The 26,225-nt window shown below is 53.0% G+C and overlaps 11 protein-coding genes across 11 annotated transcripts; 4 read left to right on the forward strand and 7 right to left on the reverse strand.

Annotated features, from left to right (window-relative positions):
* Nucleotides 1-577: 577 nt before the first annotated feature.
* Nucleotides 578-2,128, reverse strand: J4E84_006654 (uncharacterized protein; the record flags this gene model as incomplete). The annotated part of the gene is made up of 3 exons (XM_049389242.1): nt 578-707; nt 755-1,416; nt 1,466-2,128. 3 exons carry the CDS (start codon nt 2,126-2,128, stop codon nt 578-580), a joined length of 1,455 nt encoding a protein of 484 aa, XP_049242951.1.
* A 2,306-nt stretch (nt 2,129-4,434) lies between these two features.
* Nucleotides 4,435-4,974, reverse strand: J4E84_006655 (uncharacterized protein; the record flags this gene model as incomplete). The annotated part of the gene is made up of 1 exon (XM_049389243.1): nt 4,435-4,974. One exon carries the CDS (start codon nt 4,972-4,974, stop codon nt 4,435-4,437), a length of 540 nt encoding a protein of 179 aa, XP_049242952.1.
* Nucleotides 4,975-5,749: 775 nt separating this feature from the next.
* On the forward strand, nt 5,750-7,051 carry J4E84_006656 (uncharacterized protein; the record flags this gene model as incomplete). Its single annotated transcript, XM_049389244.1, has 2 exons — nt 5,750-5,971; nt 6,023-7,051. 2 exons carry the CDS (start codon nt 5,750-5,752, stop codon nt 7,049-7,051), a joined length of 1,251 nt encoding a protein of 416 aa, XP_049242953.1.
* Nucleotides 7,052-7,080: 29 nt separating this feature from the next.
* J4E84_006657 (uncharacterized protein) lies at nt 7,081-8,337 on the reverse strand (the record flags this gene model as incomplete). Its single annotated transcript, XM_049389245.1, has 4 exons — nt 7,081-7,901; nt 7,955-8,052; nt 8,105-8,242; nt 8,315-8,337. 4 exons carry the CDS (start codon nt 8,335-8,337, stop codon nt 7,081-7,083), a joined length of 1,080 nt encoding a protein of 359 aa, XP_049242954.1.
* A 1,263-nt stretch (nt 8,338-9,600) lies between these two features.
* Nucleotides 9,601-11,382, forward strand: J4E84_006658 (uncharacterized protein; the record flags this gene model as incomplete). Its single annotated transcript, XM_049389246.1, has 4 exons — nt 9,601-10,188; nt 10,252-10,896; nt 10,947-11,073; nt 11,138-11,382. The coding sequence occupies 4 exons, from the start codon at nt 9,601-9,603 to the stop codon at nt 11,380-11,382; spliced, it is 1,605 nt and encodes a 534-aa protein (XP_049242955.1).
* Nucleotides 11,383-12,840: 1,458 nt separating this feature from the next.
* J4E84_006659 (uncharacterized protein) lies at nt 12,841-13,889 on the forward strand (the record flags this gene model as incomplete). The annotated part of the gene is made up of 2 exons (XM_049389247.1): nt 12,841-13,778; nt 13,856-13,889. The coding sequence occupies 2 exons, from the start codon at nt 12,841-12,843 to the stop codon at nt 13,887-13,889; spliced, it is 972 nt and encodes a 323-aa protein (XP_049242956.1).
* A 341-nt stretch (nt 13,890-14,230) lies between these two features.
* On the reverse strand, nt 14,231-16,523 carry J4E84_006660 (uncharacterized protein; the record flags this gene model as incomplete). Its single annotated transcript, XM_049389248.1, has 4 exons — nt 14,231-14,879; nt 14,928-15,001; nt 15,063-16,038; nt 16,090-16,523. The coding sequence occupies 4 exons, from the start codon at nt 16,521-16,523 to the stop codon at nt 14,231-14,233; spliced, it is 2,133 nt and encodes a 710-aa protein (XP_049242957.1).
* A 1,901-nt stretch (nt 16,524-18,424) lies between these two features.
* J4E84_006661 (uncharacterized protein) lies at nt 18,425-18,869 on the reverse strand (the record flags this gene model as incomplete). The annotated part of the gene is made up of 2 exons (XM_049389249.1): nt 18,425-18,654; nt 18,716-18,869. 2 exons carry the CDS (start codon nt 18,867-18,869, stop codon nt 18,425-18,427), a joined length of 384 nt encoding a protein of 127 aa, XP_049242958.1.
* Nucleotides 18,870-20,440: 1,571 nt separating this feature from the next.
* Nucleotides 20,441-22,152, reverse strand: J4E84_006662 (uncharacterized protein; the record flags this gene model as incomplete). Its single annotated transcript, XM_049389250.1, has 4 exons — nt 20,441-20,762; nt 20,814-20,905; nt 20,967-21,263; nt 21,316-22,152. The coding sequence occupies 4 exons, from the start codon at nt 22,150-22,152 to the stop codon at nt 20,441-20,443; spliced, it is 1,548 nt and encodes a 515-aa protein (XP_049242959.1).
* Nucleotides 22,153-22,735: 583 nt separating this feature from the next.
* Nucleotides 22,736-24,824, forward strand: PAA1_1 (Polyamine N-acetyltransferase 1; the record flags this gene model as incomplete). The annotated part of the gene is made up of 6 exons (XM_049389251.1): nt 22,736-22,901; nt 22,958-23,109; nt 23,157-23,648; nt 23,695-23,809; nt 23,858-24,002; nt 24,053-24,824. 6 exons carry the CDS (start codon nt 22,736-22,738, stop codon nt 24,822-24,824), a joined length of 1,842 nt encoding a protein of 613 aa, XP_049242960.1.
* A 355-nt stretch (nt 24,825-25,179) lies between these two features.
* On the reverse strand, nt 25,180-25,543 carry J4E84_006664 (uncharacterized protein; the record flags this gene model as incomplete). The annotated part of the gene is made up of 2 exons (XM_049389252.1): nt 25,180-25,337; nt 25,393-25,543. The coding sequence occupies 2 exons, from the start codon at nt 25,541-25,543 to the stop codon at nt 25,180-25,182; spliced, it is 309 nt and encodes a 102-aa protein (XP_049242961.1).
* Between the last annotated feature and the right edge of the window lie 682 nt (nt 25,544-26,225).

The raw sequence follows: 26,225 nt of genomic DNA on the forward strand, positions 1-26,225 counted from the left end.
GCGCGTCGCCCTGCAGATGGGTAGAAGTTGAGATACAGCTCATGCAAGATGAAGCATGACTCTTTTGTAGCTGGAAGAACAATTTGCTTTCCAGCCTAGTAGTGGCCAACGAACTACCTAGTCCTCCATCCTATCTTCACGATCACAGAGTGCTTGACATCGTGCATAGAGTCTTCATATATGCAATTCTTGACATTCAGTCGTACCTAAATCTTGTTTCTGCAAAGGCCGCTGTATACGACATGAGCCCTTCAAACGCCATCAATGCCCCTGATGTCCATCAGGCGCCTTTACCTAACTAGGCGTAATCCTCGTTCAGTCAAGCAACTCTCAAGGCTATCGACAAAGTTGCAGTCCCTGCCCCAAGTCCAAAGTTTTGTTTCCGCGTACAGCTGTTCTCGGTAAAGGTAATCTTGGTCCGATGGCCAGCATGTGACCAAGTGTATGAATAGAAGGTACATTCTGAGCCGCTCGAGGCTAGTGAGAAGTTGTGGGTTCCACAACACCGTGCCACGTCATGTTCAAAGGCAAGTTCGCAGCGCGTCGCGTCGAAGTTGGCAATCGGATCGTAGCGCATTTAATCCTGCCAGTCCCACACTTTTTTGAGGAAGTGTGCCATGTTGACCTTTTTCGATTTCATTTCGACCATCCACGGGTGTTCAAGCATTCGCCAGGGGGTGGCTCTGCGAGGACAGTCCTTTTCAAGACTGTAGAAATTAGCAGGGGTTCATTTCTAGGTAAGAGGGTTGCATACCAGCACTCGATAAAGTACTTGAAGTTCTCTGACCACTTGATGCCATTTTCGGGCTCATCCTTGAGCTTGGGAATGGGTTGTCGAACGATGTAGGTGAGTAAATCAATAAGACCAGCGCGGGGGTTCATCTCGGTTCCATCGGCAGGGAACGGGAAGCGATGCTGCGCGACTTCGAGTAGAGTAACACCTAGACTCCACACATCACTAGTGATTGTATAGCTTTGCCCGGTGATGCGCTCTGGTGCCATGTAGTATGAGGTTCCAATGAAAGTGTTGGCGTCTCCCTTGGTTCCGAATTCTCCGGATACACCGAAATCGCAGAGCTTGACCTGACCATTCCGGCATAATAGGATGTTGCTCGGCTTGATGTCCCGGTGTATGATGCGATGAGAGTGGAGGTATGTCAGTCCATTCAGCACGCCCTCGGCGACCTTGCCAAGGACCTTCTCGCCTGTGCGGCCTCCAAGCTTCTTGACCTCGCGGTATACTGCATCGAGCGATCCGCCTTCGCAGAACTCCATGGCGATGCTGATGGTCCCTGTGCTGTCGTCCATGAAAGCACCGTAGTAACGGCAGATGTGGTCACTGGCGCAGTTCTTGTTGAAAGACAATTCTCGTACGATTTGCTTCTTGACATCGGGATCGGGGTTCGTTGTGATGATCTGGAATACGATTAGTCGAGTCCCAAGCATCGTCTGAGACCATGCATACCTTCAATGCAAACGTAGTTTTTCCGCCCTTGAGTATGCATTTTGTGACAGCACCACCAGCGCCCTCTCCTAGACTTCCTTTCTCCTCAATCATTCCTCGTGCGCTCGCCGCTCTCCAGGCTGCGTCATCTAGATCATCCACCTCCAATGGCCGACCCTTTTCTAGAGCCATAGTATCTAGATCTGGTAGAGGCTGACTGCTGTTTGCACGCTCCATGGAAGGCGCGCCCTCGCTTCCTCCTTGGGATATTGCCGAAATGGGATCTGTGGCCTTTTGAACCCCCATGAATCCCAGTGCCGCATGGTATGATGAAGCAGAACCATTTGCTTGCACTTCGCCAAAGCTACCCGATCTTGAGTGTGCGCTCGTGTCGCTCGAGCCTGATGCTGACAGTCCTTGGTGTGGCATTATAAGCGGCGGGGGAGCTCGTGCGTTTCGTCCTTCCTGTGGTGCATTGCTGGAACCCATGGGAGTAACGACGCTTAGCTTCGGGCCATGACGGGGCTGAGGCGCGTTCAGCGTCGGTATGCCGTTACCTGCACCGTTGGTGACAGGTCGTGCGTTCGGCGATGGTGGTATGGATAGACCAAGCTGTGGCGGTCCCCTCCTCCCTGGGCGCGCGCCGGGGATGGGTGGTCGCAGCAGAGGCGCGGGGGACGACATGTTGGGCTGTGGGTGAGGCGAAGGCCCGTTGTTGAACGACTGCATCTACGTTGGCTCCCGCAGAGTCTGAACCGATGCTGGCCCCGGAGATAACGAGGGAAGTGAGTGGTGTTGAGGTGGCACGTCAATCGTCTTCGGTCCCAACAGAGTGGGTCGCTGCCGTAAGCCGGATCAAAGAGGCGGTCTTGCGCGCGGTCGACGTCTCAGGGGGAGGAATACGAGGAGGTGAGGTGCGGTGGAGTGTGAGGCCGCTCGGGTTTAGGCACGAGTGACGTTGGGCCACGAGTCACAGGCAGGTGCGGCTTGACAGGCGGCAGGCGCGACTCGGTGGTGTGGGGAGGGCTCCGTTAGGGGGCGGGTTTCGGGGGGCTAAGAGATAGCTCTTCCAAGATCAGGCGGACGACGGGCGGCCAGAGTGACAAAGGCAGCGGGTCTTTAGGTTTCAAGACCTCAGCGTGCTGGAGGGGCTCAGGACGGTGGTGGAGAGCGGCTAGGCGCGTGCGCGCAAGGCTTGCCGACAAGGGGACTAGGCCGCTGTCCAGCGGTTCCAAACAGCCTCGACACCTCCAACCTTCATTTGACGCGTGGACTAATAATAAGGAATTACCGATGTGTAGCCAATGACGTGGAGCGAATTCGATCAAAGGTCGGCAACAGCGTGTGTGCAAGGAGTGCGGCCAGAGTGTTGCGGCGTGGACGATGATCCCATGCCCGTACCTTGAGGTTGGGAGGATGCCACGAGACAGGATGCGAGGCGGGTTGTTGAACGTTTCCGCAAGCGCTGAGGTTGCTCTTTTTATCACTGGCTCCAAGCTATGTTTCATCTCCTACTCCCGATGTGAAGGGTCCCTATTTGGGCGGCCTAGTCTATGCGCTGGTTGGTGTCTGCGTCTACATTGCCGCCGGTGACTGCTCGACTGACGTTGGCTCACATGCGAGCACAGCTCCAACCGCAGCGGGATCCCTTGGAATCGATAGTTTCGCGAGGTAACAACAACTCTCCTAGGGCTTATTCTGATGACGGGGATAGTATGCAGGCTCGAATACATCCTTCGACTCGCCATCCTTGTGCGCACGCGAGAGAAAGCCCTAAGGGTCTATCCCTCCACCCAATTGAACATGCCAACGGCGTTTGGTGGTGCAGCTTGGCTGACGTTAGACTCTACCACTGGCTCAAGAACTACAAGCAACTTGCGATCGGAGCTAGAGATTCATACAACCGCCACCAACTTCTTCGTGCCTGGTGCATCGTGGTCTGTACCGAAGATGCCATCCACGTAACCCAGCACCCATCCTGCGCATGCAGCAAACATGCCGCTGATACCTCAAATTTTGCTCATCTTAACACCATCACCATCCTCTGTTTCAAGATCCGCCGCATCACTCCATATTCGGAACAGTACCATCTCAACACGGGTGCCGGCGCTTGTGTTGGCTATCGACGCCAATGGAGCTATCCGCAACTGCATGAAGCTCTAGTGGGTCCCACAAGAGGAGCGACCAGCAGAGCCCCCCGGGGCCGCTGCATGGAGACCTATGTATAGCAACATCACCATTCCGACTAAACATAAGTTGTAAGTTCGTCAAAACTTCACCGAACTACTCGTCTTGAGTCAGTAGGCTGTGCAGAGGGTAAGAATAGGTTTTTCGATATAGCTATTGCATATCAGCTGCAGCTCGTCGAGTTCACGAGCTGTCGGCATACCTTCCGTTACGCAGTATTTCCTCAAGATGGTAACACGCAAACTGTATTAGCACAGCAGCAAGAATATCCGGCGGTCTCTGTGTGGAGTACGTTCACGAAACACTTAGTGTCGTTGATCGTTAGAATAGTGCTCGTTCATAGAGGTGCCTGGATGGATTGGCTGGGCCTCGGCAACGCGCCAGCTTTGGGCAGGTGCTGTCCACCCAAGCGCGACCTTGGAAACAAACGCATCATCTCCACCCACTGTCGACGGACACCGAACAGCGATGGTGTGACTGGGTGGTACCCCACAAAGAGCCCGACAATTTCGTGAGCGTTATCGACGCAGGAAAAGTACATTCTCAGGCGAGCCCAGTTCGTGGCGCGTCCTGGCGCCCGCCGCGGCAATGCTTCTACTACCGAAACCGCGTACAGGCTTTGTACATCTATACCGAGCATGCGCAAACTCTCGTGGCAATAGCAACATCACCAGCTGCTGGTCTAACAGCGGACCAAATACGATACAGAACGGTAATCAGCTTAGCCTTCCATTCACTCTGGGACTTATGGCCGTACGCCTCCTCGGTAACAATACTTGCGATGTCTCTCATCAGTGAGTGTCTCATCGTCGCTGAGGTTGCGGAAGTTCTGGGTAGCTCCTCCACTCTGCGTCATCGTAGTACCCTTGGGCGTATGCCTCCTTACTCCCAGCCTCAGTCTCATCCTGGAAGCTCAGACTCGAAAGCATCATGTACGCATCATCGATCTTGAAAAAGAACTTGTCCAGTTTGTAATCGTTCTCGTCGTCTGCGAACACGAACAGCAACCCTCCAGGTTCTTTCCAGTCCTTTCGAACCACGACGATGAACGCAGTCGGCCACCACTCTAATTCATCCGTTTCGCTGTCTGCCCCTTTGTCCAAGGCTATGTGAGCCTGTAAGACTTCTTGGAGTGTCTTAAGCTCTGATGTGGAAGGGGCAGGTCGAACGAGATGATCCTCGTTGCCCTGCTCTAGCCACTGCTTCTCAAGAGTCGAGGCGACATCTTGAAGTGATACCCCGCCGACAAGGGTGTAGACAGCAAACGCGGCGCGGTTCCAGTCGAAGTCGTCGCATTGACCGAGCTCCGGGGCCTGAGGTTGTAGGGATAGGTCGGGTACCATCAATGCGATAGAACAGTATTGATGAGAAGATGCCTAGTAACCTTATCAACGCCGAGCCGCTCCTGGTGTTACATCAAACTGACCGAATAGATCCGACGGGTGGTTCCTGCGATAGGTATGCACGTTCGGAAGGTTGCTGCCCGCAGTACCCGCAGCGAGCTGGGCCTTAGATAGCAGGGTGGGGCATTAGCCGATGCCGGTGCTCATGCTACAACGGCTATCTATTGACATCGGCATTTGAGTACCACGTCAGCTTTAGACTAACACATCCAAACAGTTCAGAGCACTGGTATCACTTGACATAGTGAGCATACGATTTACAGTTATCAGGTGTGTCGAAAGATTTGGCTTGGCCTCGTCGCATACTGACAACTTGCTAGCAATTCACACAGCATCTTTCGCAATGACGAGACCGGAAGTAAAAATTACACAGGGTACTCTCTTAGGTACGACCTTGCAGGGCGACTATCCACGGGCCGTTGAAGCCTTCAGAGGAGTCCCCTATGCTTTACCGCCAACAGGTGAACGCCGATTCCGACCACCACAAAAGGTAGCACTTAGTCAAGACACTATAGATGCTTCAAACTTCGGCCCAAGAGCTCCAGCACAGCAGCTCATGATAGTTGGACCGAAATTAGAGGAGAGTGAAGACTGCCTCACAGTGAACGTCTTCCGGCAAGCTCAACCCGACAAAGCGACTGCGCTGCCAGTTGCAGTCTACCTTCATGGGGGAGCCTTCAATCGAGGAAATGCTGCGATGCACGATACGGCGTCTATGGTTGGATGGTCTGAGTCGCCCTTCATCGCAGTATCGTTCGGTTACCGCATAGGAGCGTTGGGATTCCTACCATCAAAGCTGAGCGCTGCAGAAGGCGCACTCAATCTGGGCTTGAAGGACCAAATCTGCTTACTTGACTGGGTCGAAAAGAACATCGAGCACTTTGGTGGCGACAAGAACAATGTAACGCTCATAGGGCTCTCTGCCGGCGCGCATTCGGTATGTTCGAGCCGCTGGATACCCTGATCAGATTTACTGACGTTCGTCTAGATAGGGCATCATCTTTTGAACTATGAGGAGGGTGTGAAGCCCAAGTTTCACCGTGTCATCATTGAGTCAGGCGCTCCGACATCCCGCGCTGTTCGCAATCCCGACGCAGAGATCCACGAGATGCAGTTCAAAGACTTCCTGGAAGAAGTTGAATGTCCTTCAACTCTACCAGAGTCGGAAGTCTTCAGCTTCCTACGCAAACTTCCCACTTCCACAATCGCCAAGGCCCAAACCAAGGTATTCCAAAAGTACAACCCCAGTCTACGCTGGGCGTTCCAGCCAGTAATCGACAATGAGATCATCCGCCGCCGTCCAATCGATGCATGGCGGACGGGCAAATGGTACAAGATGCCCATCATGACCGGATTTCAAGGGAATGAAGGCTCGCTGTACGTCAACAAGAAGATGTCGACTTCCTCGGAATTCCTAGATTTCTGGAAAACCTTGCTGCCACAGATGAGCGACGACGATATCCAAACGATACACAAGTTGTACCCTGACCCGACCGAAGTAGCGGACTCTATTTATAAAGAGACGCGGCTCGAGCATGGTGTCGGCGCTATGTACAAGCGTATCGAGGCGGCCTACGCGCACTACGCATACGTGGGCCCGGTACGTCAAACGGCTTTCTTCGTCAGTCAAGATGCACCTGTATACCTGTATCACTGGGCAATGAGACGCGACATCGTCGATGGAGCTCGTCACGCAGACAACATGTTCTATGAAATGAGAGACCCTAAGTTCATTTCGAAGTCGAAGAGCCAGGACGAATTGTCGGGTATCTTGCACGCGTACATCACTAGCTTCATTTGTACTGGCACTCCAAATGCGCTTGGTGGCCCGTATGCGAACAGAACGGAATGGAAGAGCTATGATAGAGCGGATCCGAAGGTGATGATCTTTGGGAGGGATAACGAGGAGATGATCGGCGGGCAGACTATTGGTGAGCCGGCTATCATGGTTGACGACACGTATGCGAAGGAGGAAAGTGACTTTTGGTGGTCTAAGGTTGAACTGTCTCAGCAGTAGTTTGTTCTTTCCGCTACTAGCAATCAACATTAGAGCTTAGCCTGCAGCCCAATCTCACCAACAAGCTCCACAACCTCCTCCGCACACCCAAACGACCCCTGATACCCCCACCCCGCATGCCCATAGTTATGCACAACCCAAACCCCATCAATCCTCTCCTTCTCAAGCCTCACTCCAGCCTCTCTCCCCGGCCTCAGCCCAACACCATGCCGGATAACATCAAGGTGCTCTGGCCCCTTCCCATCCGTCAGCTCAGGCGATAGACTAACAGCCCTCTTCATAATGCGACTAGCGATATTGGGATCGGGTTGACTCTCCCAGTTTCCGCTTTGCATGGTGCCTCCCAGTACTGTTCCGCCGCCAACTGCTCGCGTCATCATGTAGCAAGCCTCGTCTTCGCTGTCGTCCGTGCCGGATACGAACACCATGGCTGGTGCTACGTTTCTTACTACCACGACCTGGCCGCGGATCGGGTAGCAGGTCTTGTCTTCAACGCCCCCTAGTTTCCCAGCTGATAGCCCAGTCGCGTTGACGATGATGTCTGGCTTGAAGTTTTCGATCCAAGGAGACCGCAGGTCAGATATATGCGATACAGTTTTCCGATAGAATTCCACTCCGTTTGCGCGGCATTGGCCTACGAGCCAGGGGAGGTAGAGGGCGGGGTTGATGCACACAGAGCCGAATTCGCTGCCTGATGCCATTCCTGATGGCAACTCGGAGGAGGGGAGGTTGCGGTAGTCGTCGACTAGTTCGCGCCACCAGGGGTTCTCGGCGAAGACGTTGTTGAAGGACGTGGCGCCGCCGCTTTGCAGCTTCTTCATGTCTTGCTTTCGGCGGTAGATGCGGCATTCTGCTTTTGTTTGAGTATGCTATGGTGGTCTGGCCGTGAGAGGGTTTGCTCACTCTGCAGGTGGATACCAGCTTCTGGCACTTCTGTTGCTAATCTTTTGAGTTGCGGCCATGTTCTACGTTCATAGCGACTTTGTGGTTCTGAAGACATTCTGCACAACATATATCAGCTGATTGTGTACCCAGCTGTTCGCGTATACTTACGGCATGAAGTTTGCGCCAGCCCATGGTGATGCATACTCGATGTCGGAGTCGCCAGGCATATGCTTGGCTACGACCGCAATTCTGTTACTTGGGTCTTTGGAGAGAAGATACGCTGAGGTCAGTCCGGAGACGCCTGCTCTTTACACCAAGAAATGTTAGTATGTCGGAGTTAACGGCTGTCGAGGAGCCTTGGAATGGAACGAAGCGTACCCAATCACGACGATGTTAGGCATCTTCTAGCTGGGATCTTTTCGACTGTACGTGAAATGTTTCGAAGGCGAAGATCTTCTTCTCGGGTTTCAAGAAGGATGGGACGCTTCCTTGAGGCGCACAAGCATTCACTAGGCTCGTCTGGCTTAAGTAGTCGGGTCGGATATGCAGCATCGATGCCAAGCCCGAGCCGCGAGTTCTCCGCCGGGGAACTCCACGCTACCGACAGTTGTTGGCTGAAAGGCTTGAGCGTGTTCGCCATTCTGATGATCGCATTGCACGTAGTAGAAAGTGTGATTTCTTTGGGGTTCGCGGTGTCTACGTTATCGATAATATAGTGCCGCTCGATTGGGCGAAGACCTCGGCTGCAGCTGCACCGTCTACCGAATCCTCCTGTCCTCACTGCCATCGCGCCATCTTCACAAACCTCACGGGCATCGAACAACGAAAGTTGGGGGAATCGTTTCTGCATCCACAATACATCCATTCCTAGGAGAAGTTTGTCCAGGCTATGATGTATGACTCGACATGGCTTTCGTGCAATCCGCAGAAAGACTCGGCATCCCCTCTCAGGCTCGAAACCCGAAGTCGAAGTCTCGTCACTCGGTGTTAACGAAGCCTTCCTATAACCTGTGCCAATTACATCCGAATGATTCAAGCACGTAGCTACCTAGTCGCAGCGACATATGTATTGCTCAATGTTGTGCTCGGTATCAGCATTGTCGATGCCGTCTTCGGAGCTCTCGCACAATCGATGCAGGTATGGCGGAGCCGCTAACGGGTACTGGTGGTCACCAGGATGCGACCCCAGCTTGCGACCACCACTTTACGAATGCCGCGGGGCGCTACCGGTATCTGACATCTGCCATGCGACTGCCTTATCACTGCCGAAGTATTGCCGTCGGGCGATGGCATGTTCACAAATCTGCTGCATCCTTTCAAGGTCACTTACCAGGGCGGTGATCCACTTCTTCAATCCTTATCCAGGTTTGATATCAGCTTGCAGGCGAATACTGGCCCACTCTGATAACAAGGTAGCAACAAGTCCCGGATATGTTCTCTGGGCAATGCGATCGGCCGCCTGTCTTCCGCTATCACGCGTTCTTATCGAATCCTGCATGGGTTCCGTTCATTTGCATTGAATGATTGATGTCGCGGGGTAGTTCGACGCGGGTATCTCATCCGAAGTTATGTTAAAGCTCTACTGCAAGCATCCTCGTATGGCTGCTCTGGTCCTCGACGCATATATCACTCACTTTGTTGATTGTCGACCCTCGTTTTCAGCCATGTCGACGGAGCCGAATACCACGAAATGCGACGACAAAACACCGACCATGTCAAAAGACATGGAGGTTCAGCTCAGCAGCATGGACGCGAACTCTCTTCACAAGCAAGAAAGTGCTATTGTGGGTGAAGTTGAAGACCTCGATGAAGCAAACCTGTTCCTGAGGCAACATAATATCACACCGGAGTACATGGCTGAGCTCCTTGAAGACGACATAGCCAACAAGCGCGTTTCCAGGAAAGTCGACCTGTTGCTGTTACCACTACTATGTGGAACCTACTTCCTCCAGTACATCGACAAGCAAGCAATGGGCTACTCCGCCGTCTTCGATCTTTTCGAGACTACTGGCATCACCGGTGATCAGTACTCCTGGCTGGCGTCGATCTTCTACTTTGCCTACTTGCTCGCTGAATGGCCATCAGCATACCTTGCGCAGCACTTTCCAACCGGCCGAGTGGTGTCGCTCTTCTGCTTCTGTTGGGGCTCCATTATGCTACTTACAGCTGCTACGCACAACTTCGCGGGCTTCGCTGTCATGCGCTTCCTCTTGGGTGTCTTCGAGAGTGTTGTGACGCCCGCGTTTATGATGGTGAGTCTTGCTCTTCAGGTTACATGCCGTACACACACTGACGTTTTTTCTTTACTGTTGCAGATCGTCGGAATGTGGTACGTAGGAAAACAACAACCCGCAAGGGCGGGTACGTTCTACTGCTTCAACGGCCTCGGTAGTGCCGTCGGGGGCATCCTCTTCTACGGCGCCGGATATGCGAAGAGCTTCGTCGTCTGGAAGATCATATACATCATCTGTGGAGGTATGACCGTCTTATGGTCTGTAGTCCTCTTCTTCAGATTGCCGAACAATATCATGACAGCCAAGAGCTTTTCTGTCGAAGAGAAGGCTCTCCTGATCGCGCGCGCCGCCAGCAATCGCACCGGAGTGTACAATCGCAAGATCAAGCTGCCTCAGGTCTGGGAGGCCTTGATGGACCCGCAAATCTGGATCCTCTTTCTGTTTGTCACGCTCAACGAAATGATCAACGGTGGCACTGCGAACTTCGGCAAGCTCATTGTCAAGGATGCAGCCGGAGGTGATCCACTCAAGACAACTCTGTATGGCATCCCGCAGGGCTTCGCTCAAGTGTTTTGGGTTTTCACAGGCCCTTTTCTCGCCTCCCGACTGCCGAACGCGCGCACATACATTATGGCTCTTTACCTCTGTCCAACGATCATCGGCGCATGTCTGATTTGGCAGCTTCCACGCACTAATTTGGCTGGGTGTTTGGCGGGTTATTACATGGTTCGTCTTCACGATTTGTCGCTTTAGAGAGATGTTGCTAACAAAGGTAGATTGGCGCCTTCGTTGGCTCTTTGGTGATTGCGCTTCAATTTCCGGCATCCAACGTAGGCGGCTATACCAAGCGTACGACTAGCACAGCTTTTGTCTTTTTAGGTTATTGTGTTGGTAACATCATCGGTAAGCCTCACTACACCGTCAAACCCCATCTCAGAACCGCGGTTACTAACATCACCTACTTCAGGTCCACAGGCCTTCTTGGCGAAGGAAGCCCCAAAATACGAGACCGGTGTGAAGATGATCTTGGGATGCGCAGTCTCTCAAGCTGTGCTAGCGCTTTGCCTGCGAGCCCTGCTCCTGCGACGGAACGCCCAACGCGATCGCGAAGAAGCGGAGAGCTCACACGCTCAAGGCATTAATTCGAGCGATGTGGATTCCATTGAGGATACTACCGACTTCCACAACAGGAAGTTCCGGTATAGTGTGTAAATTTGGTGTCGGCATTGAAACACCCCGTCATAGGGCTGCCATGGTTAGCGTGTTACCACATCCGATCAAAGAACGAGCATATTTGCTTACTTATGGTATTATTCGGGTTCCACTCTGAGCCTCAGCGCCTCCTTCCCTCGCTTTCATCTCTTCTTTTTGCCTCTCCTTGACTTTCTTCGGTTTCTTCGCGCTAACCGGCCCATCGGCACTTCTATCCTTCCACTACCCACGACCTCACATTAGCCGCCTCTCTTTCTCTCAGAACCTTTCAGCAACTCACCATGCCCCCGTAACGGTAATATGGGTATTCCTCTTGCATCCCTTTTGCGTCTTCAACTCCACCAGAGACCGATTTCCAGCATGCACCAGGGCAGACAAAATGCCATTTTTGCGATTCGTCGATTTGGCAGCGCACGAGGACGTCGCGGGGTTTGCAACAGAGAGTGCAGGACTTTGTCATCGCGTAACAGTACGTATCGAAGCTGAGAGTTGGTGGTTTAGACATGGAAGACGAATGTGACCACTGATCGCGATTGGAGAGAAGTGATGACATCATGTATTTCTCCTCTGCGCCAGCACAGACGCGCGCTCACAACGCTCCCACGTCTCCCCAGATCTTCCTTTCCAGACTCCTATGCGTCCCCCATGTAGTTGGTACCCCAACTCTTCGTTGTCACGGCGCGGCCAAAATGTCCTTCAAAAGCAGCACGCCCATAATCGATAATCGAGCGACCTAGGCCTCCGCTAAGACCGGATTTGAATGGAATCGCATCTGGCATCAGCAACCCCATGGCTAGCTTAGGCATCGTTCCACACACGCATATCTTGGCTTGTCAAATGGACGAATAAGCCTACCACTTCATATTCCTCGCTGTATCGCACCATGGTGGTTAGCTGACAATCCACCATTCTCGCGCCTACCGCTCTGGGGCCATTCCCTTGTGTGAATCTCCAAAAGCGTGACATACAGGGTACCCAGGCACTGTTCCTGCAATTAAGCGTAGAAGCGCAAAGCCTTCGGAGAGGACCCATTGCTGGCGATTGGCGGATCTTGATTCAGGCCTCCTACTTTGCGGGGTTGCACGCTCTAGACACTGAATTGATGGACAAGGCTACACGAGGCTGGCTGGACATTGCTACTCTATATAACAATGGCTGAGCTAATGCGCAAGACTGCGGCTGAAGATAGTGCCCATTTTGGATAGAGGTCTGCTAGAGGCATGCCACATTGAACTGAATCTCGCTAAGTATGACCCAGTTTGTGCGGTGGCTTGCTGGCATATCACTAGACATGGAAACCTCTGGAGGTACAGCAATGCTAGAGGCATCGAGAAAACCAATAGTCGTACTGGGGTTTGGTATACTGCAGTATCTAGGTGCATGTAGAGTCGCAGTTTTGCTAGATCTACACGCACTCCTTCTACTTGAAGATCACACACTCAAACAATTTTCATCACCATGAAGGTAGCCACTCTTCTTCTTTTGGCCTGCGCGAGTTCAGATCTCGCGCTGGGAACCGGCACCTTCAGCACCAAAACCGTGTTGAATGTTTGCAAAACAAAACTCGGGCCCACGGCGAAGAACCCAGTTCCCACCACTTCGCGGTATCTGACCATCCCTTCGGTGGCGAAACTATGGATCACCAGCACGCCTTCCACGACTGTTACTCCAGCACCAGTCACGGATACTATAACGGACGTGGTTACAGATACCCAGACGACGACTGCAACTCAGATCACTGATACTGTCACGGAAACATTCGTCAGTACAACCACTGCGATTGAGGAGATGACGACAATCATCACCTCTTCGGTCATCAGCACAGTTGTTAGCACCACTACCTCGACTACAACCATTGCAGCACCTGTCGGCTTCATTCCGATTCAGTCAATGATCCCAAACTCTATGAAGAAGCGCAAGTCATTGCAAATCGAGAAGAAAGACCCCGTTGCCGAACAAGCACGAGGGACGAAGAACGGGTTCAGAGGCGGACCGACGCAGTACCCGGTCAACGTCAACTGCGGAGGCATTGTCGCCGTCATAACTACAAAGACCAGCACGGTCACTGCGAAGAAGACGACGACCATCACTGCTCCTACACCGACTTCCACCAACAGCATTACCAGCACTGCAACAGCAACCATCACTGACTTCGTTCCCAACGCAGTCGTTACCAACACTGTCACATTATTTACGGAAGTGACCTCCACCTCCACAATATCAGTCTTCACGACAACCACTTCAACCACCACAATCGTCGCCGAAGCCCCCGCCGCGACGTTCTACGCCGCCTGCTCCCCAAACAACATTGTGAACACAATAAACGGACAGACCATCAGCGCAGGCACTTACAACACAGATAATTTTGGCCTCAGCTTGGCCAACGCGGCCTCGCCGTACGACTGCTGCGTTGCCTGTATAACAAGCACAGATTGTGCCTTTAGTGGCTTCTATGGGGGGCAGTGCCGTCTAGTGACACTGAAAACGGGGACGTGCAGTCAAAATAATGTGGCGATCACTCTGTTTGCAGGTGCCACTTTAGAGCCCATCTCCGCATCCGCCGGGAACTGTGGGAGGGGTGTATTTTCGGGATAATAAGTTAGGCCGGATTGGGTCGCGCTGAGGAACGGGGTGACGTGTTTGGCTGCACACGTGGGGCTTTGAATAAATGCACAAATGTACCTTGTCTTTGGATTGCTTTTGCATCACCTCATGCGCTGTATAGCATCCATGCTAGAAGCTTTCTTCACTTCAGACATGCGACTGACAACACTTTGGACCTGCCTGATATATGTCGTCGTTGCAATACCATTTCCTTAAGATTGAGAGGGGGTTCATCAGCACCATGCTACCCCGTGACTGCCAGCTCCCCATGCTTTTCCTTCATGACATTCCTCCAACCCTCATCCAAGAGCCATTCAGCATCTTCTTCTCTCACAACATCTTCAATGCGCAGGCCATTCGTCGCAAGTGCGCTGCACCATCCATCCCATGCGCCACAGCGTCTGGCATACATGCTCGGGGTCAGACCGTCATGATCGCGGTGATGCACATCAACACCCGCTCTTATCAACGCATTTGCAATCTCTTCGACAGCGACCGGATCTCCTGGACTACTTCCATGATCAATAACGCGGTAGCAGCGCTGTATCCTGTTGCGGCCAAGACTACCAATCGTGTTGATGTACGCAGCATCGACCTCGAAGAGTGGAGCCATGATGCTCGATACCGAGGGCCAGTCCCACGGGTCGTCATTCATGATTACGGAGTCGGAAATGAGACCCTCTTGCTGCAATCGTTGGATCTGTTGTCGTAATAGAGACCGCGGTCTTCCTTGGTAGTAGTCCCAGAGCAGCATGTTCATTGTTGTCTCGAAGAGGAATGAGGATGATTCGTAGACTTGGGGGATGATGTAATCGACGGTTTTCTCGAACGGGGCACGGTCGTCATCAACTATTGAGCGCACGAAGAGACCTGCGACTATGCTGACATCGTGGCTGGTGGATGTTAGGAAAAGGTTGCTGCGGGGTATTGGGATTGCTTACTTCAGGTTCGATACCCCAATACCTTGGGTTGCCAAATAGTCGAGCAGATCTACCCGTGTGTTTTCTGCAGCATACTGTGTTATGCAATTTAGCTTCTATCATTGCCGTGTTAGAGACCCTTAGGTGGAAGCTTACATATAGACATAGATTTCTTCCTTCACGATTAATCTCATATGGAGAGATGACGCCTCTCCGTAATGCGTCGTCGATCTCCTCGACACCAGCAGATGCAAAAAGCTGGTTGTAATGCGTCTCGGACTCAGCCAATGTGAATACACTGAGTTGAGCGCAGAGCCCCGGATTCGACGCATTGGCTGCATTTCGAAGGAAGTGGGCGTGAATGGCGTGGACTGACTGGCCAATACCACAAGTGAACGTGAAACTGGCCTCGTTATTTGGACGTTTGAACTTGGCTTTGACCGCTCGTCGGGGAGACTGTATACGTAGACTACCGAAGGGAGTAGTTTGTGTATATGCCCTTTGGCCCGCGATCACCGGCGCGCTGAGATAGAGGTTTGCGTAGTCTGCCTCTGGTGTATCTGAAATGGCGTTCGACTCTTCAATTGCACGCCCAGATACCCTAGAATGATGTGGCATCGTCTCCTCAGAGTAATGCCATCGGTCGAAAGATGTTGCGGAAGTTCCTCTGTGTCTCGTTGCTTCTTCCTGCGCTGCTGATGCTACAAGGTGGTCGAACTCGTACCGCAGCCAATCGACGTAGTGTGGGGGAAAGCGGTCAATACCATCGATCAGCAGATTTCTGAACGCTGCTTCTAGATGCGGTTTGACGAGAAGTAGATACGCCATGATCATGTCGCGACGTTCACCGAAGAAGAAGATATTTTTCATCCATCTATCGGCGCGAGGTATGCGATACCTCCCAAACTCAGCGGCTATGGCATCGCCGATCTTTTCTGATAGGACTTCGCGGGTCTTTTGGTGCTCGTTCACTTGCTCTTGGTGAGTGATTGCCAAGATCTTCGAAGTCCGCTTGGTTTCCTGGTAGTGGTAGACCGACATCCGTCCTAGAAGTTCTTGTCCTTGAATCAACGTGGCTTTGTTTGTGTCGTGCCTTTGCAGTAGCTCCAGATGTTGATCGTCTGATCTTTGCCTAGGAGCCTCGTCAAAACAACGTCATCAAATGATGCGATGAGATACGTACCTGTTTGCAACATGCAGAGAGTTGCCTAGTAGACTCTTTGACCGTTCCAGATTGTTGAACATCTTGCTGATCTTCCGCTCATCCAGAACGTACTTCACCCTACTCCAAGTCTTGCCGCCACTCCTAAATCTCGCGCTTAGTATCCTCAAGTTTTGTAATTCGCGTTGCAAGCTCTTGAGCGCAGATTCGAAAAGCGCTACCATGTGATTCGTCACATTGGGTTGTTTCCGACAAGCCAGGGTATCGAGAAGTTGTTTCACGGTTTCGGCCAGTAGCGCAGTCTCTTTGACGGTGGTACAGAGTCTGTCGATCTCTTCTGGCGCACCTGCGATGTCGCGTAGAAATCCATGAACCTCCCTTCCCATTCGTACAACAACATCGGCTACACCGATGATCGCGAAGATCCCCGCGGCGACCTCGAGGCTACCCGACATGATGGACGATCTGATGGCAATGGGTATTAGGCATGACCAGAACTTGAGAATAAAGGGAGACTCCACGGAAGAGCTTCCAGGTTATGCATATGTCGCTGCAGGTAGGTGCGACCACATCGGGAACCGAAAATGGGGGCGGTTGATGCAGCTTACCCACGTGTGTTGGGGCGAAACAGCTCGCAGCCTATCAATCGTCCTTGGCCCCTGCCACACACTCCCGATATAGATGTATCGGGATAGCTTTGATTGTATTCCAGGTAACATTGGTGCCTTGAGTTGGAAGGTGTGGTCGAATAAAAAGCTGTCGTGCCGTGCCAAGGCAACGTCGCATAGTACCTTCCCACTGTAGCATGACCGAACGTCATTTCCTGCAGGTTCACACTCTTCATACTCGCTTCTTATCCTCAATATCCTTACATAGTTGCTGCACGCCTCCTTCAACAAGGCCTCTTACCATCAAAGCATGCATCCACCTCCCGAACTTCCCCTCCAAGACCCCAGCGCTTCCCTTCCCCTTCTCGCGCCACATTACCGTGTGATTGATAAAGGTAGTCTGGCCTCCTTCTTCTTTGACTTCAACTACAAGAAGACCCTCAACAGATGGCCCTCTGTAACTTGCAGGTGCATCCAGAGTCAAGGTAACACGCTTGCCGTTTCGAGAAGTCACCACGTAAACCCCGCAGACGCGGTCTCCAGGTGCAAATCGGAGGGAGCGGATATATGCTGCGTTGAAGGACTCTCTATCTTTAGCGTCTTTGATCATATGCCAGATACCCCATGCAGGAGGACGCGTGGAAAACATAGCCATGGTGTGTCGGAGGAACAGCACCAGCAGCTCTTCTGGTTTTGAACCCCCAAAAGATCCTCTGGCGACTATCTTGCGCGCGCACTCATGATGAACGATGTAGTCTGCCGGCCTCGTTCGTGCGGTGCTGGGAATGGCGATCGTCTTGTCTTGAAGGTAAGGCGTGGTCTGACATTGCACCTTCCTGGAAAGAGTTGCGTGTAGATACGCAAGGTACAAAGCTGGGCCTGTGAATAGCAAAGAGACTAGAAGCACCTTGTAGGCCATGTTCTAGGAAGGTTTCCCACTCATGTCTCTGCGAGCAGAATGCTAAACGATGGAATGGAGCGCGGGGCATGGTGAGCTTCAGCCCTGGAGCTTCAGCTAATGTGTCGACCAATCAAGCGTGATGCACGAATCCTGAGGGCGAGAAGACAACACGAGGCGGACACATCCACGTCAGCAGCCACCAACGAGCACTACGTAGGCCCTAGCTCCAGCTGAAATCCTTCCATGTGACATTCTGGAATGAATAAAACTGTGTTTGCGAACGGCGTCGACGCTCGGATGGTTTTGACACGTGGTGGCTGTTAGGTTTGGTAAGGCTGACGAGGCTGCACGTCGAAGAGATTGAAATGAGGTCGCCATGCGTTTGTGTGCACGTCTTGGAATTATTTGAAAACAGCTATGGCATGGCGCGAGCGCGACGCACGAGGAAATCTGAACAGAAAGCAGCAACGCTGGTGGAGGGACGGACGAGAGCGCAAAATCGCGATGACCTAGGACGCATTGGCCCGTGCTAAGGACCCACTTTCCCCTTTCGAAACGGTCGCAGTGCGCCGGGAGATTCACCCGCCCAGCGCGATCTTCATTTCCCCGCATTCCACGACAACCATCAACCACCATAGTACAAGCTGCGTCACGATGCAGCAGTACCACATATTATCAAATCAATCAAAATGCGAGAATTGAAATGTCAGACTGGTGTTACAACTGCAGATTGTATTGACGATGACTACAGCTATATGTGTGCTTTCCCCCTATGTCTTCCAGTTTGGCTCCATGTTTACTCGCCTCGACCATCAAATTCCCACTGATTCACCGCCAACTTCTTGATCTAGTAATGAGGGCAACCGGAGGGCACAGCAGGGCTCTCGGCAGGAGGAGCAGGAGCAGGAGAGGGAGTGGTAGCGGGGGGAGATCCACCACCGGGGGCGCCGGCACCGGGGCTAACGTCCTGGCACAAGACAGCCTGGCCGGCAACGGGGATGGTGCAGCACTTGGCCTGGTTGCCAGCGGCAGCGCAGCCGGCGATGAAGCCAGTGGTGCTGGTGGGAGTGGTGGCGGCTGGATCGCAACGTTAGCATGATTGCGTGTATGAGTGGAGGGATGGAAGGCAAAGACTTACGAACTGCGCAGTTCAAGCCGACAACACCAAGAACATCAGTGGCACAGCACTGGGGGCTGTTGTAGAGGCCATCGGGGCAGACGGGCTCTGTTCCAGTGGAAGCGAAGGGAGCGGCGGCGGCACCGGCAATGAAGGCGAGGATGGAGAAGCGCATGTTGATGGTTGGAAGTTGTTTGGTTGGTAGAGAGTGAAGAGTTGGTGGAAGTGAAGGTAAGAAGCTGAGATGATGCTTGATGCTGTGGATGCTCAACTTGAAGTCCAGAGTCTGCCTTCTTTATACTTCTTCGTTGACATTACTTCGAGGCCCGTTCGCTTGGCGGTCTGAGTAGTGCCGAGGAGTATCTCCGTCCGTCTTCTCGTATCCTAAATTGCGGTTGTTCTCGTCCCCGGTTCATTGAACGTGGAATGTGCCTTGCAAGGTCGCAGCAGGACGCTGTACGACACTCCGAGTCCCGTCTCGGCTCTTTGCTTCCCCAAACCATCTGCAGAGCAATAAGAAAACACTGGACCTCCACCAATGCCAGCGACGAGGCTCTGCATTCCTCAATAAAATCGATAAAGGTTCTTTACCCAGTGGCCCGAGGGGGTATGGTTTTCCTTGATCTTCCTCGGAAGTGCCATACATTCTTTGCATGTGCTGTAAGACATGCAGCTACGCGATGCCCAAGAGCTTCCCCGCAACTCCAAATGATGTCGCTTGCTCGTACTCTGGACGTCCTGAGTCACGATCGACGCTCTACAAGGAGCGAGCACGGCGATGGACCGGGGATCGATGCGTTTAGGCGTGAGCGTGTGTTGTGAACCCTCACGCTGATGACCCACTAGCTAGTGTAGTTGCAGCATCGTGACCCGAAAGTAAGTTTGTGACATCTGTCACATCACTAGTTGGGAAATTTCTTTGCTTACCAACGGCGAGTGGATAAAATGAGTGATGAGTCTTTGCTCATCATACAGCGTCTCCTTGCATCAGATGCAGCAATACGGGTTGTGTGTATGCTGATTAAGATAGACAGCCTCCGCATCGAGAAGCGCTCTGGGACCTAATCTTGGGAGATGGGTATCGTCCTGCAAGGTACGGTGTGGTTTGCTGTCACAACGCAAGCGTACGGTCGGGTCTTGTCGCCTCGTGGGTCTCGGGATCATGCCTCGTTACGAAAAGTATATTCGTTCGCCATAAGGCTTCGTCATAATGCTGATGTCCGGCAAAGACGGACGTCGACCATTGTACGTATATGGCGCCGTATTAGCCATATGTGTCTGATTGGGTAACCCGCATGACCCGGCGCCAGGGCAACTCGAGGTAGTACTACCAAAGGGTCGGATGCGGCACCGGATATAGTGCTAGATGAGTGATTGGCAGGCACGAACAAAGTTAGCAGAGTGAAATTGACAGCATGTGGATCGATCATGCTTGATGCCGGTACCGAAGTCAAAATTAAGTTGCGGGGAAGGTAGCCTGCCGTTGGGCTAGGTAATTAAACCTTGCTTAGCGCATCGGTTCCATATGTCAGCTCCACATCCATCTTACCCGAACCATGAGGGCTGGTGGATCAATCGAACTTTGTGCTTTGCCACCGTCTAGACCAGAGAGATTGGCCCGGCTATACTTAGACAGCTGAGCGAGAGAACCATGCTGCAGGCGCAACACCGTTCAATGCCTGTGGAAACCGGGCGCAGAATCCTACGGGTGCATACGTTGTAGATGCCAGATTCGTCGGTCGATCTTCATGAGCTTTGGGTGCTCCGTAATCGGCTGATCAGAGCGCCGGCTACGAGAAGTCCCACCAACACTCCACTCTGCACCGGCGCAAAAAGAGCGGATCGCAGGATCACCAGAGTGCCGACAATAACGAAGATGATGGGAAGGACGACGAACGGACGATAGGGTCGGTCCAACTCCGGTTCTCGGCGACGAAGTATAAGTAGCCCAGCCACTGTGCTTACGTAGAAAACCCATTCAGCCATCCCAACGAAAGTCAAAAGTGCCCGAAAACTACCTGTCAGTATGTAGGCAAGGGTAACGACCAGGGCTAAACAGTTGGCATAGCTGTAACGCGTGTCAGTGTCTTGGCAGACCCTGGTTTCCCGAGTGGCTTACATTGGGGCGTCAAGGTTGGATAAAATGCTGTTCTCTGCTTCAGCCCTCTGCGTCATCGGCAGTCCTCGCTTGCTGAACACTGCAGGTATGTACTGCATGTCGGGGTACGACGTTAGTATATCTCTCACATGCATTCCGTACAGGAACACGTACATGACGTTGCGATGCAGCAATCGTTAGTCTGCCTACTGAGAAGACATTGCTCGTGATAGACCCTGCGCAAGATATGGCGACAAGGGTAGTGACGAGAATGCCTGCAGGTCTGCCCAAAAGAGAGGTGGCAGCAGCGACAGCTACTGCGTTGTTGCTGCTCAGTTTATCCCATGGTACAAGGATGTAGTAAGCGACGTTCACGAGTTCGAATGAACTGAGAACGACGATCATTGCAGCTTTGATCGCTTTTGGAAGCGCACGACCTGGATCGCGGATTTCGCTTGCGACGATGTTGGCCTAGAACACACTGTCAGACCATACTGTTGAGTCAGTAAGGCCATACACTCACGTTGTCCCATCCATCGTATGCCCACAGTCCTCCGTAAATCGCTGCACAGTAGTGGCCGTAACGGTCCCAGGTCCCCATGGAAACCCAATCGATGGTCTGGCCATCCGACACTGTCGATCTAGTCTGGAACCAGTTGCGGGAGTACCAGTCGGACGGCCCGGAAAACGAAGAGTTCGCATTGATCAGATGTGCAGCCACAGCCACCATGCCGCTCAAGACGATCAGCCCTACTGTGGACAGCTTGAAGACTGTGAATGACTCGCTCAGTCGCATTGTGAATCGGGTGTTGATGGAGTTGAGCAGCACCATGGAGATGAAGGCCATGGCAGCCATGAGCTTGAGAATCTTCGTGTCGGGTAACTCGCCAGTACTGGACGTGACGGAGCCTATAGACTCAGCGATGACGATGCTTTGAATAGCCATTGACGACGGCTTCACACCCAGGATGTACACCCATGCCATCAGAAAGGCCGCAGTATCACCATAAATATGGCGCAGATACTCCTGCATTCCGCCATTCAATGGCAGCGCGGCACCAAGCTCAGCGAAGGATGCTGCTCCTGCCCATGATAACAGCCCACCAAGGACCCACACAAGGAGAGCAGCCCCGGGCGATGGTACATTGCTATCGACCTGAGCTGGCGACGCAAAGATTCCTGAGCCGATTTGGAGAGTGACAAGAACGGCGAACGCGTGACGTGTAGTAAGCTGTTTGGGCAGTTGCTGGGACGCCTGTGATGAGGACGAAGAACGGCCAAGCAGTGGTTCGTCCTCGGTCGCGTTCGGTTTGGCAGCGCCTTGGTTTTCAACACGCCTCTGTTGGTGTTCGTCGTCCATCGTGAGCCGATCCAAATTCCTCGTCCGAGAGTTGAAGAGACAAGAGGGCAGCAAGTCGTTTTGCTAGTAGAACGGTCCTTCTCAGGGCCTTGGCGAGCGGAAGGCGCTAGACGATGTCACAAGACATTCGGCACGCGCTATCGCGGCTCTGTGTGTATGCGCGAGCCCTGACGCATTTTGTAAAGTGGGTTGCTAAGGACATTGTAAGCTGCGTGGGTGGATGTCGCTAAGAGATCTGTAGTCACGGCATCGTGCCTTCCTCAGATGGTGCCCAGGTGTGGCGCACTAGCGGAAAAACTCCCAATTCGAAATACACGAAGACAGTAGCGCTTTTGATCGACGGGCTAGATTCTCAATCAAAAGCCAGCACCATATCTCCATCTAACACAGGTTGCATCTTCTCTCCGGTGCCATCTCATCTACAAGTGTGGCGCACCTGTGGCTGAAAAGCTCGGACTGGTCCTTCAGCGCCCTGACACCCCTCTTCGCTTCCTCGCCAACAACCAGGTACGTCAACACCACGCCCGCGTTTCGAGCTCCCTACTGCGCCCTCATAAACTTAACCCGCCCCAGACACTGAACCATGGACGCAAATCAAAACGACGAGCTTTACCCCATCGCCGTGCTCATCGACGAGCTGAAGCACGACGACGTTATCCTCCGCCTCAACGCCATCCACCGACTGAACACAATTGCCCTCGCCCTCGGCGCCGAGCGGACACGAGAGGAACTCATACCCTTTCTCGATGGTAAGAGCCTGGCGGGCGCCTGCGTCACGTGTGGACTGGCTAACGGCAGTATCCAGAGTCGGTCGAGGATGAAGACGAGGTTCTCACAGCATTGAGCGAGGAACTTGGCAAGTTTGTCGAGTATGTGGGCGGCCCAGAGCATGCACACGTGCTTTTGTCGCCTCTCGAGAACCTTGCAGCCATAGAGGAGCCTCTTGTCAGAGAGAAGGTGCGCGCAACAATTGCCTCAGCTCGGCCGCCAGCTAACACGTGCAGGCTGTCGAATCGCTCAACAAGATCTGCGAAGAGCTGTCGCAGCAGCAGATTGAAGAGAACTTCATACCCCTCGTCTTGCGCTTATCAAAAGCCGACTGGTTCACGTCGAAGATCTCCGCGACTGGACTCTACCAGACCCCCTACACTCGCGCTACACCACCCTCACAAGAAGCCCTCAGGCAGCACTACGGCCAGCTAGTGCACGATGATACCCCCATGGTCCGGAGACAGGCGGCCAACAACCTCGCCAAGTTCATCAAGGCGATGCCGCCATCCATCGTCATTGAAGAAATGATTCCTCTTTTCCAGCACCTCGCCGCCGATGACCAGGACAGCGTCCGTCTCCTGACTGTCGACATCCTCATTGCCATCGCCGAAGCAGTACCCAAGGAGCAGCAGTCGAGCCACGGTGTCCTGCTGACTGCGCTACGGAGCCTGTTCGAGGACAAGAGCTGGAGGGTGCGATACATGGTGGCGGACCGATTTGAGAAGGTGCGTTTGGCTTGTAGCGAGAGAGGGCATGCGCTAACGGGTACAGATTGCAAAAGCCGTCGACGACGAGGTTGTCAACCGAGACCTTGTACCCGCATTTGTCAAGCTCCTCAAGGATACCGAGGCTGAGGTCCGCAGCGCCATCGCAGGACAAATTCCAGGTACGTTACATGCAGCAAAAGCGCGACACACAGGCTGACCATTACCAGGCTTCTGTGCGCTTTTGGAGCGTGAGACCCTCCTGCACGAGGTCATGCCCAGCATAGAGGAGCTGGTCTCCGATCAATCACAGCATGTGCGCGCCGCACTTGGCACCCAGATCAGTGGGCTCGCTCCCATTCTTGGAAAGGAAGAGTAAGTTGCGACTGCGCGTGACCACGTGCTTACCTGCTAACACGAGTCAGGACCATCTCGCATCTCCTTCCCATGTTCCTCCAGATGCTCAAGGATGAGTTCCCCGACGTCCGCCTAAACATCATCTCCAAGCTCGAGTCTGTCAACAACGTCATCGGCATCGAGCTCCTCTCGCAGTCTCTCCTCCCCGCGATCGTCCAACTCGCCGAGGACAAGCAATGGCGCGTACGTCTTGCCATCATCGAATACGTTCCCCTCCTCGCCTCACAACTCGGTGTACAATTCTTCGATGAGAAGCTCAGCAGCCTGTGCATGAGCTGGTTGGGCGACACAGTTTTCTCGATCCGTGAGGCATCCACTCAGAACTTGAAGAAGCTTACGGAGGTCTTCGGTGTAGAGTGGGCCAACGACGCTATTGTTCCCAAGGTCATGGCTATGGGCCAGCACCCCAACTACCTCTACCGAATGACGACTTGCTTTGCCGTGTCAACACTCGCACCCGCTCTCAGTCTGGATGTTATCGAACAATCCATCATTCCCATGATGGACAAGCTGGTCAACGACGACATCCCCAACATTCGCTTCAACGTCGCAAAGTCATATGGCCAGCTCATCAACACACTCAAGCAGCTGCCTGAGCAGGGTACCGTCATCGCTCTGGAGAAGGCTGGCACACCTGGCCAGGGCTGCCAGAAGGCTACAGATGTCATTACAAAGAGCATTCTGCCGAACCTCGAAAAGCTCCAGCAAGATGACGATGTGGATGTACGATACTTTGCGACGACGGCCGCACAAGGTTTCACGGACGCGATGCAGACTTAGAAGATCCAGCTTCGCCCGTGTTCTTGAATGTGGAGAATGACATCATGAATAGCATCAACGATGGTTAATGATCTGGAAAGACTGCAGGACAACAGTCTGGGGATGAAGGAAGAACCCAAGCCGCAAGCCCTGTAGGTGTAGCTTCGAGCTTTGTTTTACGAGACTTGAGTGAGGCTAGTAGTTGGGCTCACTAGCAATAAACCACAAAGATTACCCAGTTAGAATCATTCCTGGCAGATTTTCAATGCATACTTTGGCGTTATTATGAGGTGCACGGTGTGTGATGTAGATCATTCATTTTGTTATGTGACCAGCTATCGAGGAGCAGCTACAGCTTCTCTCTTATGGTAGGCATTTAGACGGCACCAGCATCCTTGAGCAGGTTGTTGAGCTGACCCTTCTTGGCCTGCAAATCGCTGTTTCCACCAATGTGCTTCTGGGCGATGAAGATGTTGGGGACGGTGGTCTGGCCGGTCATTTCGCCAAGGGTGGACTGAATGGCGGAGCCATCATCTATGCGCCTGTTAGCTGTGGTTCTTCGATACACCGTTTCGCAGCTATCACGTACCGACTTGGTCCAACTCAATGGCGTAGAACTTTGCGCCGCTGTCGCTCAGCAGCTGCTTGGCCTGGCGGCAGTATGGGCAGTACGACTTGGAGAAGACGGCGACGGGGTTCTCGTCGATGATGGACTGGACCTTGGTCTTTGTGGCGGACATTGTGGCGGGCGAGGGGGCGCGCGTGAAGAAGTGACGCAGGAAGGAAATTTTGGCGGTTGTTGTAGATATCTGGAGATTTGTGAGTACTGTGTTGTGATGCTGGAAGGGTGGGCGGGGTGACGTACTTATGCGTGAAGTCGAGGTTTGTCAGATGATGGTAGTAGCTTTATGAGCTTGGTTCTAGATGTACTGTATACAAGTAGTGGATTAGTGTGCAGCTGCCCCCCGCAGTAGCAAACGTTCTCGATGGCAAATGATGCAATCACTCGTGAAGTACTGCGCTAACTGCCGTCGGAGATGGATCGGCGATGCGACGTGATGTGCTTACAAAGACTGAAAGACGGACAGGGGTTGGGACGCGGACTCGTCATGACGCGTGCGGCTGATTGCGACGCGGACGAGAGTAGGGACCTAGCTTGTACGCATGTTTAGACCATAGTGCCAAGTGCATAGCTATGAGAATCGCGGTGAAAGCAACTATGAAGTTCTAGATGAAAAGATTGAATAATAGAACGTAGTAGAAGTCCGACCGGGTCGCGCACCTTCCGCATTCCGAGATTAAGCAGCGTTCCGACGCTTCCACGCCGTCTGTCGCGACAACTGTCAAACTATCTTCGGGCCAGCCACACCCAGGCTTCCTTTCACTGTCATCACACATAGCCATAATCTGCGCCATCACCGC

The sequence above is a fragment of the Alternaria hordeiaustralica genome (assembly GCF_023758085.1).
Source record: "Alternaria hordeiaustralica strain BMP 2776 chromosome Unknown scaffold_13, whole genome shotgun sequence".
NCBI lineage: Eukaryota > Fungi > Ascomycota > Dothideomycetes > Pleosporales > Pleosporaceae > Alternaria > Alternaria hordeiaustralica.